Source organism: Vanacampus margaritifer, chromosome 15 (assembly GCF_051991255.1).
Source record: "Vanacampus margaritifer isolate UIUO_Vmar chromosome 15, RoL_Vmar_1.0, whole genome shotgun sequence".
Taxonomy (NCBI): domain Eukaryota; kingdom Metazoa; phylum Chordata; class Actinopteri; order Syngnathiformes; family Syngnathidae; genus Vanacampus; species Vanacampus margaritifer.
This window is the reverse complement of record NC_135446.1, coordinates 16,671,697-16,687,875: the sequence shown is the minus strand read 5'-3', so window position 1 is coordinate 16,687,875 and position 16,179 is coordinate 16,671,697. Positions and strand designations below refer to the sequence as shown.

The window sequence follows — 16,179 nt, the reverse complement described above, 5'->3', positions numbered from 1 at the left end:
CATTTTAGGCTCATCATTAAATTTCACCTGAAAGCCAAAATATCCCTAACTTTTTGAGTAGTGTATTTTTTTTCTTTTGGGAATGTCGTACTTTTGTTGTTTTGTAGCCCTTAAAAATATTTTGAAAATAAAAATAATATATTTAAAAACGATCTTTTACCCTGGATTCCGATTAGCTGAAAATGACGTGATCAGGGCCAGATTTCCGGTCACGTGATTGGAATTTGAACATAGCTAAAATTAACATTCTGAATTTCAGAATTTGAACATAGCAAAAATTAACATTCAAAATGCAATTGTTTTTTAATCGTGGACATCTTTTCATCTGTTTTGCAAGATAATTTGGGTTCGAAATGAGCATCTGTTTTCTCGTTTTATGTGTGTCAGGTCACAGACTCATTTTGACATGTTGCTTATAAAACTGAAAAAAATGGCTTATGATAGAAAGGCACCTTTAATATGAAACATGAATTTAAAAGCGAATGAACAATATTAACAATATAAAACTTACACTTACAAGTGGAGAACTGACCACAGAATGAACATCTTCTGCTCCCTTTATGTGCAGAAACTTCACGCGGATAAGAAAAAGGTCCACCTCGTAGAAGTCTAGTAATGCTGATAGGACCTGTGACGAGTGTACGGCATGTACTGGTATCTGGCGTGACGAGTGTACGGCATGTCCTGGTATCTGGCGTGACGAGTGTATGGCATGTCCTGGTATCTGGCGTGCCTCATCTTCATCATGTTTGGGTTGGACCTGTTGTAATCTGCAACATGTAGAACCCGGGCTTTTGAGTGGACACACGAGCACACCCGTCAAGCAGGCATTAGCAGAGTGTCATTGTCAGGTGTTACATACCAGTTGGACGTGAGTAATGAGGAGAGTAAGGCATGTGGTAAGAAGCAGCATTCTCGTGCCTATTTGGTGATTTTATATAGCCATTATGGGGATGATAAGGCAAACAGTTGACTCTTGGAGGCCTCACTGTGGAAGGGAATCACAGCAAACATTCATTAAAAAAAACAAAAAAAAAACACAAACAGCTGAGGATAGGTTCCACAGGAAAAAACGCAGACAGGTGAATTTGTAAAACGTGAACTGCAAATTTGATTTTCCTCCATAATCAAGCGGAAGCCACCATTTAACATATATGCTGTATTAACTCATTTACTGCCATAAATTCATAAAAATAAAAAAAGATTATAAAAAATAAAAAAAAAATCATACTCTTGTAAACAAAAGTGGAAAAAATGTTAAACTAATAGAAATAGTTAAAATGCACGTCAACGGAGTGAATATATTAAAATAAAAAAATAAAGAAAATATTATAAAAATTTCGGGGCGTCAGGCGATTAAAGATTTCATTGTAATTAATCGCATGACTTCAGTAGTTAACTCGCGATTGATTGATTGATTACAAATTTCATATCTGTTCTACATGTACAATACAAAATTCTAGGTTTTCATACTCTTGTTAACAAAAGTGGGAAAAAAATGTTAAACTAATAGAAATAGTTAAAATGCATTTTTGACGTTAATAGCCGTCAACGGAGTGAATAAATAAAAAATAAAAAAAGAAAGAAAATATTATAAAAATTTCGGGGCGTCAGGCGATTAAAGTTTTAATTGTAATTAATCGCATGACTTCAGTAGTTAACTCGCGATTGATTACAAATTTCATATCTGTTCTAAATGTACAATACAAAATTCTAGGTTTTCATACTCTTGTTAACAAAAGTGGGGAAAAAAAGTTAAACTAATAAAAATAGTTCAAATGAATTTTATAGCCATCAATGGCAGTGAATGAGTTAATTAATAGAATAAAATGCTAATTTGACTCCAGTGTATCTTACCAACAGGTCTAGTGCTTTTCAGGCCTGGCAGCTGATGAGCATCAGAAACGTCCGCTAAAAGAACAAAGTGAAAGGAGTCAGCACGAATAAGACCAGCCCCCTTCACAATGTGTCTTTGTCATCACCAAGAGAATTAAGTGGCAGCTCCACGCCCCAGGCGTCTGCGGCGTGCAGCGACAGCAGGGTGCTTATCTGGCGGTGGGCCAGAGCGTTCCAGTGGACGCCGTCGCTGGTGCGATTCTGCAAGGAGAAGCGGAAACGGAAATGGAGATCCAGCACGTCCACCTTGTAGGCTTCGGCCAGGACTCTGCTGTAGAAGTTGGCTTCGATCACGTCGTGACGCAAGTGGGCCTCCTTGTGCGAGATCTGCTTCGGAGGAGAGCGACAACAGCGGTTGCCCTTCACATCATTTCATTATGTTTTACTGTACCTCAGGAACCAGAAACCCCCCTTTGATGCGAGCTCCCAGGGGCATTGTGAGGTTCCATAAGACCAAGCTTTCTTTTGGCAGGATCCCAAGTAGTTCTTCAAAGAAACTCTTGAGGTTGTCCTTGTACCTGTCCACCCATTTTAAATCGTACCTACAGAGATTCAATGAAAGCAAGTGGTAGCATGGCTGAGATATAGAGACCTGTTCAAAATCTTAAGACCAGTTGGAAAAATAGCTACAATTTGGATCTTAATGAGGTTTTAAGTAGAGCTGCAATATGCAAAAGTAAGAAGCGGGAGCACTCTGAAAAAGTTTATTGAAAACAACAAACCGAAATAGGCTGTTTATCTGCTGATCAAATGTTTAAGATCATGCCTCTCCAAACCAGAACAAAAAAACACAGACCCTCAAGGCCCCTCAGTCATGAGGGATGCTCGCTGCAACATCTGCACTGTGCCGGGTAAAAAACATCTCAGGTTGGATCTCCTTATCATGCCAGTAACGTTGGAAGCCATCTGGACCATCAAGGTTATTCTTTTCCCATCAGAGAATACAACTTTTTTCAACCTTTTAATGTCCAATGTTTGATGCTGGTGGAGGGTCGTCAAACGGCGGCTGGTTACGAACATTTGGGGATGGATGGCAAGTGAAATTTTTTCAGTTCCAAACAGTTGATGCCCTTTGTGAAGCCATCTTCACCACTTGGAACAATGATCGCACTAGCCTACTGGAAACAATCTTATCAAGCATGCCCAAATTATTTTTTGAAGAACGGTGGAGCTACTCATTATTGAGCCCTACTGAGATTTTTATAAATTTTTGGGGTTTAGAGAGGTTTTTTAATTTTTTGGGCCATGGTCTTAAATTTTTGATTAGCTGATGAACAGCCTATTTGAGTTTGTTTTTAATAAATTATTTTTCAAAGTGTTTTTTGTCACACTCCCATTTCTTGCTTTTGCATATTGTAGCTCTACTTAAAACCTCATTAAGATCCAAATGTGCAAAGAGTAAATTCTAGCTATTTTTCAACTGGTGTTGAGATTTGATTGTTTATTGCAAATTGTGAAACTGTGCTATTAAGTGGCAAGTGGAAACTGAAGATTTGGATTTGTTACTTACCTTGAAATGTCCCAAACACAGGAGTTGACTATGACCAAATCTGGTTTAAACCCATGGCGGAAGTCTTCCATGATGCTCTTCATGTAGTCGGAGTAGATGCTGGTCACAAAGTAGAAGCGGACCAGGTGGTGGCGGGACTGGTACTGCCGGACCTCTCGGTATCCCGTCCCATTGGTCATGCGGCTCAGACAACCCCCTTCCACCAGGTAGTCCTCTTCAAAGCTCCTTTCACCCTGCAGAAAGACAGATATGAGAGAGAAACTGAAACAATGAGGACAAGTTATACTGTACATCTCTTATGATTACTTGCTTTTCTTTTCAGTTGTTCCACGTAGAGGTATTCGTCCTTCTGTAGAAGCTTGACAAGGTCTTTGTAGACAGACCGCTGAACTGGTGATTATAGGGACACAAACGACATTCTTCAAGATTAATTTGGTAAGGCCAAGCCTCTCAGTCTTGGGCTTTTTATGCTCATGTTTGTCACCCTTATATGTGAAGAAATCTATGAATATTGAGTAAAATACTTACTAGAGTCTCCCAACACCACAATGAACTTGTTGTGGAAAAGCTGGCGGACTTGCTGGTGGCTCACAAACTTCATTTCGTGCTTCTTCATCATTAAAAATAACCCAGATTTCTTTCATTAAAGACTTTTCATCATTTTAATATTCATGACCATAATTACAGATAGGCCTATGCAGCAAAAAATATGCAAAATGGAATGGATTGTTATTGTTTATCACTGCTATTAGCTTAAATGCTAACGTAGTATAAATGATACGTACCGTCGCAAATAGTTTCGTAGTTTTTTTCTGTTTCAGGTGACCCCAAACGAGAGTTAAGTTTCTAGGTAGTCTAAAATTTACCCGCACTTCAGTTTTAGAAAAAAACAAACATCTAAAAGTACACAAAATGTTACCACTATTACTTAAACGCCTTATCGTGGTGGAAAAAACACAGCAGGTACGACTCTGATTTAAAAATTGTCCTGACGAGTGAAGCGTTCAGGGGTCGTTGGAAATCAAACGACGTTGTCTCATCTGAAAATTCGTAACATTTTTATAATTGTATATTCAGAAGCACAGCCACACAATCACTAAAAGAAAGAGTTTGAGCTTTAGCTCTAAAATTTAAGGATTTATTATGTAACAGTAAAATGACAAATACAAAGGCTTCAACAGTTGCTGTTCAGTCACATACACAGTACACTAACCAACAGGAATCAAAATTGCACACAGGGTTTACAAAATCTGTACAATACTCTGACTTTTTTTTTTTTTTTGCTTAGAAGTCACTGTCACCATCTTCAATGATTTTAATGTGATTTTTCTCGTTCTGCTCCTTTTCCTCCTCCTCTTCTTCTTCTGCTTCCTGTTCGCTGTCCTCCTCAGCATCCTCTGGCTGGTGAAACTCCTTGTAAATACCACTCAGGGCTTTCGCTGCCTCAAGTGAAACCTTCAAGAATCCAATCACCTCCTGCTCTTCATCCACACGCACAACTGGAGAAAACATGCAAATGAAACAGTGAGACCTCCCCGAGCAATCCAACGCCAAATGCGCTTCATCATTTCACAGCGATAAACTGCCAAAGAAACGCCTACTGTCAATTTGCCGTTCAATGACATCATTTCCTGTCAACAGCAGCTCCTGAAGATCCAGAAAAGCATAGCCGACATCGGCACATTCCTCGTCGTCATCCATCGGCTCGCTGACAATTGTGAACTTTAACCTGCACGAGCACGCCAAAATTTGTGTGAAGGAAGGAATACATGAAGAAAATTGACAGTTTTCAAACAACGTGAGATACTATACCGGCGCCTATTAGGGTCACCGCCATCCACCATGGCGTACAGATACCGTCTGAGTGGCGCTGACTGTGAACCATCCACGTAGATGACTTCAGAGCAAAAGAGGGATTTGACCATCAGCGAAAAGAACATTTTGAAACCACACACACACACAAAGGCATTATTTTTCTCTGCTCTCACCTCGTGTGAAGTTGTAGTAAATCTCCTCCCCGGCCGCGGGCTTGCGGAGGGACACGGGCGTCTCGGTGGTCTCCATGGGGACGCCCAGCAGTCGATATTCCACGTAGACGCGCTGCACCGAGTCGTCCAGCGCCACGTGCGAGGAGGGTTCAAAGGTCAAGGATAGGATCTCCACTCTCAGTTTGTTTCCCTGAAGGGAGGTAAATGGATTTTTACCATGGGATGCTTTTAAAAGGATTCATATCGATTAATTTGACCTGTCTGTTCTTTGGTTTGGATGGGATGATGAGGTCGCTTGTTGAGGTATCCGAAGACTCTGACGGTTCTTCAGCTGCTCCACAGTAAAAATAAAAATGCTTTCCACTATTCTGTTGATGAGATCAATATGCAAAGTCAGACTGTTCCTACCACTCTCACTCCTATCCTCCTTTTTCTCTTCCTCCGGGAGCTCCTCCACTTCATCCACTGACACCACATCCACAGAGGGAATATTCTGAAAATCAAACCGCAGCGCATATAACTTTTCTCCGATACATGACGATGATGTTGTTTGACCAAATTCCCGTGGCTTCCTACCAGAGTAGCACCCTCACGAGCAGATCTCTTTCTCGCCGGAGACTCTCTGGAAGTGGTTTCTGGAGCTCTTTAAGGGTTGAATGAAGAGAGTTGTGTTATGCTGAGGTGTCCATAAACTTATAGAGGAAGTGAACCCGGTGAACACGGCATTCTGATGAAAACTGCGTTTGTGGAATATAAGTTAAGAAGCAAAATACACCCGTTTATATCCATCTCAGGGGGCAGCCATTTTGTCACTCAGCTCACCTGTTTTCTCAACCTGAGCAACTGTGATGTCATTTTCAGTAAGTGGAAAAATGGCCGCCCTCCGAGACAGATAAAACCGAGTGGATTTTACTGCTCATATTCCACAAACGCCATATAAATCAGAACACCGTGTTAAGACTAGTGGGGCTGCATAAAACACATTTGGATTGACGTCCCCTTTAGCTCTTGTAGGTGTAACTTACTTTGTCATCGGTAGATCAGACCACATGGTCAGCGCAATTGGGGGTCCCTTATCGCGTAGGCCAGATCGCTTGGCGTCGAATGGTTTTATGTAGTCGGATGCAGGCTGTCACACACAAGAGTATTCAGAACTTGAGCATTATCCGTTAGTGTACCCTGATGTCATGCTTATAAAACCTCACACAAGCTTTTGTCTTCTTTTGTCTTCTTTTGGGTTCTCCTGGCCCAAGTTGCTGCGTCTGGGGGGGGAAACGAGTAAATCATGGCATAATCGCAGCCATTTGGCAAATTTAGCAGAAAGAAAGTGAACAATACCTTGACTCTGGGCCTTAGTGACCCTTGTTCTTCTTCCCGCCTCAGTTCACTGGCGTTCGCTGGCGGTTGAAATGGGTATTTCCATTTAATCAGCACCCTGACCGTGCCCCGAGGACCCCCGGCTGGATCACGTAGCACGTAGTCGCCTGGAAAAGAGGAAGGCTTAGGTCCTACTGATTTGGATTTTTTGAGGCTGGTTCCGATATTTGGCACAATAAAACTGATAACTGATTTCCATTCCCTTTATGGTTACAACAATATAGATATTAACTAATTTGATCCCAAAAATGTATAAATAAGTTCTATTTTAAATGTTTGAAGTGTCCCAAAGACGTATTTATAAATTTCTTAAATGTTTTTTTTATGCAGCCTCTGAACAGAAGAGAATGCTTGAAGCAATGGTAGTTATTACAAAAACGACCAGCAGGTGTCAGCAGAGTATCAGCAGAGGGCCAGGGACATGTCGCAAAAAGCTCTTTTTCCCAACAGTTTTAAACAGATTTGTGAATAATGATTAAACTTAGCTATATTCTGAAGCTAATTGCTGTAAAATGGAAACAGATAAAATATTTTAAAAAATCCCTGATGAAAGAAGAGACTCTAATCTTTCTTTTGGTAGGTTCCAGGTTTTTATAGCAATATTCTGTGGGCCTTGCAAAATCAATCGAAATTCAGTAAAACAGCCGGGAGCGAAGGGGATTGCTTCAGTGAAAATGGCTGCGCGTGAATGAGTTAATTACAGGCAGAATGTTCGACTCCTTTAGTATTTGTTTAAATTTGGGTGATTTTTGTTTATTGGGGTTGAACGTCATCATCTCTGTTTTGCGTTGTAAAGTAGATAAATAAAGATAGACTTTAATAGAGCCTTAGCTCCTCTCTTGGATTCTCAGTACAGCAATAATACTAGCTGTTCTTCGCAGAGGATAAAGAACATATTCCTGTAAATATTGTTATTGCCTGCATGTGTTTCTGGACAATTTTTTCTTCAAATACCTGATGATTAAAGGGTCATATTGCTGCTAATTGTCAGCTTAGAGCTCTAAAAACTCACTGGCATGTCAAGGTACTACTATATAATGAAAAGAACAAGACCCCTTTGTATTTCTGAATTAATTTCCTGAGTATTTTTTGCTTTCAAAGAGAACACACCTGTGATCTCCTTGCCCGTAGCCAGCGCTCTCAGTGGGATGGGTGTTTTAGCCAAGTAGGCTGGAGGGATCTGGTCATCGCTATCATCAAACACATACACCCAAAGACTGCTCGACCTGCGCGAATAAATGAATGCGCGTTTTTACACTTCGCCAAAAAGCATCTTAAATATGAAATGTCATTCTCACAGCGTACCGCAGGTATCGCAACACATCTGCTGTGACTGCAAGTGGATATCTGGCAGTGTCATGGAAGACTGGGTCCGCAGCGCCCGGGACAGTTTTGGACACGTGTGGCTGCAGGTCGTAGAGCCTGTAGGTCAGGTATGCATCAGGAAGTAGCCCGGGCCATCGCCCACTGAGACCCTCACAGCGGTCCAGCAGCAGCAGCAGCTCATTGGGGATCCCGCCGCCGTAGTCGTACAACTCCTGTTGGGGGTAGAAAGTGACAAGTCAGAGATGGGATTTTTTGTTTTGTTGAAGTTAAACGATAATATTCACTTCGTGTCCGCCTTCTCGCCAGCCCAGGGTGATGTGAGTAGGTATCGTCTGTGTTGCTGTGATCCTATCACTGTCTCTCGCCGCCATGCTTTCCATGGGCTCTGCAGGCCGGAACAATCGCACCCAGAAATCCATAACACCGACTACTTCCCCCTCAGGACCTTGACAGAGAGACAAGAATGTAGGGTTGCAAAATTCCCTGCTTAACTCATTTGCTCCAAAAACGTATAAATATGTGCTAGTTTAAATATTGCCATGCTCCCAAAAACGTATTTATATGATTTTCATGTGTGTGTGTTTTTTTTATGCTACAGCATACAGAAGGCTTTGATGCAACCTCTGAACTGAAGAGAATGCTTGAAGCAATGTCCGTTATTGCAAAAACGGCCAGCAGGTGGCAGAAAAGTATAAGAGATCAACCAGGGCCATGTTTCAAACAAGCTCTTTCATCCACTGTTTTAAACTGATTTATGAATAATGATGAAACTTAGTTATATTCTAATGCTAGTTGCTGCAAAACGGAAACACATATTTTTTTCCAGATGAAAGAAGAGACTCTAATCTTTCTTTTGGTAGGTTTCATGTTTTTATTGCAATAGAACAAAATACTCTGTGGGCCTTGCAAAATCTGTAAAAATACAGTAAACCAGCCGGGAGCGAAGGGGGTTGCTTCAGTGAAAATGGCTGGGAGTGAATGAATTAAAAGTCAAACATTTTGCGCAAATCTAATTTGGAATAAAGTTTTCCAGAAAATTCCCCAACCTAACCTCCCATCTAAACCAAGTTTTTTGTTATAAAATGCTTTATTTGTTTATTTTGTTATTCTATCTTTATTTGAAACTTTCTAAAATCCTTTATTTGATTGTAGTTTTTATTCATTTTAGTGTTTGTCAAGTACAAGCAAGCCCATACTCATGACGGCAGCCGTTACCAGCAATGGCCGCCCTCTTGTGGCCGTTTTACAATCAGGAACTAAAGGCACATGTACTGTATGACAGACGCCCATTAAGATATACAACCACATATTTTACACTTTCTGGACACTGGATTGTTAGTTTCATTTTATTTATTTAAAATTAATTTTACTGTGTGTTCTTTACAAAATATTTTATTTTATGAACAAACGGAAAAAAGATAATAGAAAATTGCCAATTAATTTAATGCAAGGGAAAATGCTATATTGGGATATATAGGGTATTCTTTAAAATGATAAGTCATTGTTTTTTAGGAAATTTTCTCAAAAAAAAAGGAAAAAAAGGAAATTGTATGTATCAAAAGTACTATCGATATCAACGAGTAAGTTGTGTACTTGAATCGGTGTCGGTCTGAAAAAAAGTGTTATTGAACAGCCGTAGTTAATTCTGATAACCTTGTTGTGTACCTGTGATGTTGACACGGCCATTCGTGCGCTCCCCTCTCCTCTCCATGGCCCCCGTGAGGGACAAGTGGCCACTTCCGTGCGTCACAAAGCGGACACCCCCAATTGCCTGGTGTAGCTCCACTCTGACCCTTGCACCCTGAACCCGCAGCCTGCCCAGATCGCGGGCTGTCAAAGCGTAATGGGAGGTGAAGCCAAACTTGGGCTGGCTTCCCGCCACCATAGGCGTGGAGTGAACTTCAAAGTCCAAAAGGCTGTAGGTGCAAAAGGTCACCATGTCTTCAGCTTGGCCGGCGTGAAGGTTGCTCATATTCCGAAGGCCGCCTGGAGTAAAGGTGGCAGCCTGAAGTAGAAGGACAGCAGATTAGATAACACACGGCTTCCATCCAACCATTAACACAATCCTACAAATATGATTTTACCTTTATATGAAGTTCCAGTAGGGACTCTCCAAGCCTCAGAGGAGCACACGAAATGTCGTCCTCAAAGCCCTGGACTACTTCCTGGTCTCCCGATGGCCACGTGTATTGTATTGGCATGGTCCCTTTGTGATTTTTGGTACCGTATGCAAATACTTTCAACTGGGCTTTAGGACACAAACAGGTCAAATGAATTTTTCTTTCCATGAAATGAATGTTTGAAGGTGACCCATTGGGTGATTCCTACCTTGTAAAGTGTTAACTTGAAGAGCTCTTTTGGCTAAAACTTTGTCTTTCTCTGCCATTGCCATCCTCACATGCTTCCTCTCTGTCTCAAACCTCTCCTTGACTGTGTCCAACTCCCCCTTCAGGTAGAAATGCTTTTTTTTTAAAGAGGGCAAGAGTGAGTTTTGTGTCTTACTCATATTGAGGGCGTGAAGGCACCTGAAGGTCTTTGCTGATGCGGTGCTCCAGTAAAAGGAGGCTCCTGGTTTTCTGCAACTCCAGCACGGTCTCAGCATGTGATGCTTGGATGTTGGTCAGCTCGGGGTCCTCCTTCCCGCCGTCAGGCCCAAGGAAACGCAAACCCTCCCTGCTCTCCTGCTGCATCCGGAAGGCCTGCCCCATTGTGGGAAGACAAGACAGCTTCTGGAAAAGTCCAACATTTAGATAAAAACAGATATTCCTCGCTTCCCCACCTTGATCTGTAAAAGTGTTTCGCTGAGCTCTTCATCGCTCATGTCGAAATCCTTGATGACGAGATTGAGAATGAATCATTTCAGAGAAGTCAAACAATGACATGCTAGTGTGTAGTGCGTCATTTCTGTGTTTCTTAACCTTGGTGACCGAGTCCAATCTGCTCTGCAGGCAGGATATTTGTTCCTTGTGATGAAGAATCTCCTCTTCCAGATGTTTTAGTTCAACTACACAAAAACAAAGACGCTATCGAGAGGAGTTTGCATGTGAAAATGAGCATTTTGCACCTCGTCAAAAAACAATGAATAGCAAAACTGGGAATCACAGATTTTTTTTTTCCAGAAAAAGAACCGCCGAGACTAAACCAAAAAGTTTCGCTGAGCTGGACGCACACCACCTATGTGCGAGTAGTTGGAGATCAAGGCAAGCTAGGTACCACTTAAGCCGCACCAGCTAGCTAACCACGAGCTTCAGCTAGCTACTAGTGCAGCTAAACATGTTGTGGACTTGTTCCTAAGTCATTGTGTCCATGGCAGAGAATAAGCAACACTGCTGACAAGTATCGTCACCAAAGGATGACGAAGAAAAATGGAGAAGCTATGCTAATTGCTAAGCTAATCGAAGACTGACGTATAATCGCAAAATACTGGAATTAAATCTTTGGGTGATCAACTACAATTTGCGCAGAAGTGCGGAGTATACGACTTTGTCTTATTCACTACGCCACACAGCTAACAGGACTGCAAACGGAAATGAACCCATTCAGAACTATTAAGTTTAAACTGACATTTTGCTGCCTTGCTTCAGGTTTCTGTAATTAACCTGAGAACTGTTGTGTAAAATTACAAAATTGCTCCCCAAGTAAAAGTCATTCATTATCAAAACTTATTTTGAGCTTTGATATGTGAATCCTTACATAGCTTACTATATTAACTCATTCACTGCCATTGACGACTATAGACATCAAAAATTCATGTGAAGTATTTCTATTAGTTCAAAAAAAAACATTTCATTTAATTTTTTATGAAAACCGCGATTTTTTTTATTGTACATTTAAAACAGATATAAAATTATCATGCGATTAATAACAATTTAAATGGCCCTTATTTTTAATATATATATTTTTTAAATTAGGCCCATCAGGCGATTACAATTTTTAATTGTAATTAATCACATGACTTCACTAGTTAACTAACTATTAATCTGTTCTAAATTTACAATATTTTTTTTTCTCTAGGTTTTCATACTCTTGTTAGCAAAAGTGGAAAAAAAATGTTAAACTAATAGAAATAGCTCAAATGAATTGATGACGTCTATAGCCGTCAATGGCAGTGAATGAGTTAAACAACGATGAACACTAAATGGTCAGTATACCATTATGTTTCCCCTCCAGCGTCTTCTTCTCTTGTCTGAGCTTCTCCGCCTCTGACTGCAGTCTGCCTCGCTCCTCCCTCTCGATTTGCAGCGTTGCCGCCAGGATCTGGTTGTCCATCCTGCAGACGTCGTCCTCTGGCTCATCCCTCTGCACGTTGACCTCCTTGTGTTTGTCCATGTGGCCGTCATGGCTGGTGTAAGTCGATAACGTGCTAAGGGAGCGAGAGAAACTAATTTGAATGAAGCATTTGAAGTGCACTGGATATATTTTGTAGTGTTACCTCTCAAGTAAGGAGTCATAGTTTTCTTTGATCCGATCCTTCTCTCCCTCCAGGTCTGCTATACGCTCTTGTAGCTGGAATATAAACAATCCTGTTGTTGAACGGCACCTGCAATAAAAATCGTACCTGGTCATTGGTGGCTGCGGACCGTGTCCAGGTTCTGTAGAGACAGGCCGGCAGTCGTCAGTTCAGCCTCCAACGTCAGTGCTCGGTGCCTCTCCTGCTTGAGCTGCTCGCTCAGTTCTTCCACTTTCTCCAGAAGAAGTGTCTGACTTTCCTGAAGAGACCTCTGACTCTGGAACGGAAAGGAAATGCTTAAATAATGAATACCAGGACTCGGTGAGATGGTGAAGTGTGTGTTTACCTCCTCCAGCTGGTTCTCATAGGCCTGGAAAGAAAGAACATGATGATGTACTGATATTGTCACTGAATGTTGTGTCCGAAAGCGCCGCACCTGTTGTAGATCGACAATCTTCTCCTGTGTGACCCTCAAGGTGGCGCTCTTTTCAGAAAGCTGCTTTTGGAGACAGATGACGTCCACGTTCTCTCTGATGTTAATCCTGAGCAGATAAGTAGAATGTAAAATTTTAGTACAGTCGTGTCGATTTTCAGTCATCCAGGTCACGGCAATCTGCAAATTTTGAATTTCTTTCGCCCATTATTTTGACATCCATCTACTTCTACATAATTCATTCGATTCACATCATTCTAATTTCAACATATTCCAAAAGTTCACGCCTTGCGGGCTATTACTTTTTTTCATTGCAAAGATGCACAGTTTTTCAAATATTCAACATTTTCCACCAACAATTCCCCGCTCATTCCCAATGGGACATTCAACATAACAGATTCACATAACAACTTTTAGCTCATTCAAATCACCTTGAGAACGATTTTCAACATTTCCAAGTCACACAAAAAAAATCCCATTCCACATCATTCGGTATCATTCCACATCATTGCAACAATGGTTCCATTCCAATTTCTCTAGTCACTTGAAGGCGTTTCACCTTTAATCCCAAATTTTTTTTGTGTGGAATTTTCACATCTCCATTCAACCTTTGCAAAATCTTCTTGCATATTTATGGCCTCCTCACCTGTGCTTTTCCACCTGTTGCCTCTTCATCTCTCTCACGGTTCCCTCCATCTCTTTATCTCGGAGTGTTTCCCGGAGGGTCTGGGCGGTCAGCTCGAGCTCCGTCACCCTCATCTGCTCGCTTACGTTGCTGGGAGGAAAGGATGCGGAACGGAGATTTGGAAATGATCTTGAAACTTTCTCATTTTATTTCTCACTTACAATTTGTCCATGTCTCCTCTGGTGTCCTCCATTGGGGGACAGTAGCGGGGCGGGGCTGTGTGGGCCACCCTATTGACTCCCCCATACACTTCCGTACCTTTTGTACCTTTGGAGGAGAAGAAAGAAAGTGTCTTGTTACTCTGAAGAGATGGGAGCACCTCTGTATAGAAAAATAGCACACCTTTGCTGAACTTGTATGGTGTGCGACCCCCAAGATCCAGAATGTGCTGCTTGGCCAGGCCGAGTTTGTTTTGTAAAATGACTTTCTGGCTCTCCAGTGAGGCCACGCGACTTTCCAACTCCTGCAGCGCGTCCTCCATGTCTTTCTCCTTAGTACTGCCGGACCCCGGCCCCGCCTGACGGAGACGCATCAGTCTAGTAGACATTCTTTGGAGAGAAAATTAACTACTCAGAACACTTGAGAGTTTCATTTTTTCAAGACTTTTTAAGTGTTGCTTTGTGTTTGACTATCACCTGCGCATCTTCTGCTCCTGAGCTCGTGTGTGCTTTCTTAGGACAACATTTTCTTCTTGCATGTTAAAGCATAGATCCTCCAGTTGCTCCCTGGGGAGGCGAAATAACCGCTGAGGATCTGGAATGACGGGAGAGAACATCACTTGATAAAAAAAAAACAAAAACATAAAGAAAAAGATTTGGTCAAAAATAATGCAATTTGGGTGAAAAATTGACTGATTCAATATTTAAGTTAATTTGAATCAACTTTCTGGGTAAATTGTGTATTTATTTATTTAAAAAAAAAAAAAAAAAAAAACTTGGGTCATTCTGCACAAGACAATCCCCCCAAAATTACCGGTAGGTTGTTTTGTGCAAGACAACTCTCCAAAAAATTAGCAAATTTTGTATAAAACAACCCCAATATTGGCTCGTTTTGTATAAGACCACCCATAATAATTTGGGTCTTTTGCATTTAAAATACAGTAAACAAATACAAAATTGGGTCATTTCATACAACAAAAAAAAATGGGTCGTTTTGTACCAGACAACATAATAAATTGGGTTATTTTATTTTATTTTATTTTTTAAAGAGAAAAGAATAAAGAAAGGGGTGTCATTTTGAATAAAACAACCACAACATTGGGTTTTTATGTATAACCAACAAACACAAACAAAACAAAAAACAAATAGGTCACTTTCTATATAACAACCCACAAAAATGTGTCTTTTTATGAAATATATATATATATATATATATATATATATATATATATATAAAGTAATTTTGTATATATAAAAAAATAATAATAACACAAAAATGGGTCGTCTTGTACAAAACAACCGAGTAAGTTGGATCAAATTGATCAAAGTACTGGATCAGTCCTTTTTTCTTTTTTTTTACCTAAATTGGGCTATTTTTTTACCCAAATGTTTTTAGAGTTAAGATGCCCTCACCTTTTGTAATCATGATATGATGCTTCTTCCATGGCTTCACATCACTTATGGCATCTGCTCAGACAAGACATGTTCACAAATGCAATCCTGGTATTTTAAACCTCTCAACTGGACAGGTCAGGACATACCTGGGAGAGTGGGCATGAGTCCTCCCTTCGTCAGACCCACGTCTCTTACTGGGAGATCCCCCGCAGTCTCGTCCACCATGGGCGACATCACACCAACTCAGCATATGGTACCAGGATGGGGTTTTAAAAGGCCGTGACCAACGAGAGCACTATTAAAACATGAGTGTATCTGCTCATGTCATTTTATTACGTAGGACACTTCATTAAGTTCACGCGACAGAATCATACCAAAGTGGATATATTGGAACTTACCTTCCTTCTGCAACAATTCCGAGACATGTGAACATTCCGCTTGGACAAGGCGAGTTTTAATCCATCTTCATCCTGCTCTCATTGGCTAAGTAAACCCGAAGACCACCTCACGGCTCCATCTGCTTCTGTGGGTAATCCTGCCTGTGCACTAATCAGATTACAATGTGTGCTCCCAGGTCAGTTTAGCAGCGGCGGGCAGAGACATTTTTAGTCGAACGCTGGTCTGGGGCCTGTGTTCAAGGTGAGACTTGCAAAACAGGTTTGATTGGAAGTAATCACATATATGACAGGCATTCCACTTTTGATATGAAAATATACAGTATATACTATAAACAAAGGAAACAACAGCCACTGTAAACTACATCAGAGGTTAGTAATAATTAGAATTTTAAAAAAATCAACAACTAATTGATTGTGAAATGAATGGACAACTATTTTAATAATCAAGTAATCGTTTAGAGAGCCATTGTTTAAGTTAAAATTGTCCAAATCGTCTGATTTCAGCCTGATTAGACTGATTATTGACTGACATCATATAAGATAAGACATTTGCAAATATCTGC

The 16,179-nt window shown here is 40.8% G+C and overlaps 2 protein-coding genes across 5 annotated transcripts; both read right to left on the bottom strand.

The window, feature by feature from the left end:
• Positions 1–435: 435 nt before the first annotated feature.
• Positions 436–4,409, bottom strand: fam113 (family with sequence similarity 113). Of its 3 annotated transcripts, XM_077543844.1 has the most exons (10): positions 4,192–4,409; positions 3,935–4,016; positions 3,717–3,796; positions 3,407–3,639; positions 2,288–2,438; positions 1,983–2,223; positions 1,858–1,911; positions 863–988; positions 733–770; positions 436–699 (listed from the first exon to the last, which is right to left on the bottom strand). In XM_077543844.1, the coding sequence occupies exons 2-10, from the start codon at positions 4,005–4,007 to the stop codon at positions 610–612; spliced, it is 1,086 nt and encodes a 361-aa protein (XP_077399970.1). In that variant the 5' UTR covers positions 4,008–4,016; positions 4,192–4,409; the 3' UTR covers positions 436–609. The 3 variants fall into 3 exon arrangements, with proteins under 3 accessions (XP_077399970.1, XP_077399969.1, XP_077399971.1); XM_077543843.1 differs by having other exon boundaries at positions 436–770; XM_077543845.1 differs by lacking the exons at positions 3,935–4,016; positions 4,192–4,409 and having other exon boundaries at positions 436–770; positions 3,713–3,792.
• A 146-nt stretch (positions 4,410–4,555) lies between these two features.
• Positions 4,556–15,834, bottom strand: rpgrip1 (RPGR interacting protein 1). Of its 2 annotated transcripts, none has more exons than XM_077543838.1 (31): positions 15,617–15,834; positions 15,365–15,533; positions 15,237–15,290; positions 14,301–14,418; positions 14,008–14,213; positions 13,827–13,932; positions 13,627–13,755; positions 12,984–13,089; positions 12,894–12,917; positions 12,678–12,824; positions 12,530–12,603; positions 12,249–12,460; positions 11,016–11,101; positions 10,877–10,927; positions 10,623–10,796; positions 10,426–10,543; positions 10,182–10,345; positions 9,763–10,102; positions 8,382–8,542; positions 8,077–8,309; positions 7,882–7,997; positions 6,733–6,878; positions 6,600–6,656; positions 6,420–6,523; positions 5,971–6,037; positions 5,803–5,887; positions 5,652–5,725; positions 5,395–5,584; positions 5,219–5,303; positions 5,008–5,135; positions 4,556–4,905 (listed from the first exon to the last, which is right to left on the bottom strand). In XM_077543838.1, the coding sequence occupies exons 2-31, from the start codon at positions 15,450–15,452 to the stop codon at positions 4,691–4,693; spliced, it is 3,858 nt and encodes a 1,285-aa protein (XP_077399964.1). In that variant the 5' UTR covers positions 15,453–15,533; positions 15,617–15,834; the 3' UTR covers positions 4,556–4,690. The 2 variants fall into 2 exon arrangements, with proteins under 2 accessions (XP_077399964.1, XP_077399963.1); XM_077543837.1 differs by having other exon boundaries at positions 15,365–15,513.
• Positions 15,835–16,179: the final 345 nt, after the last annotated feature.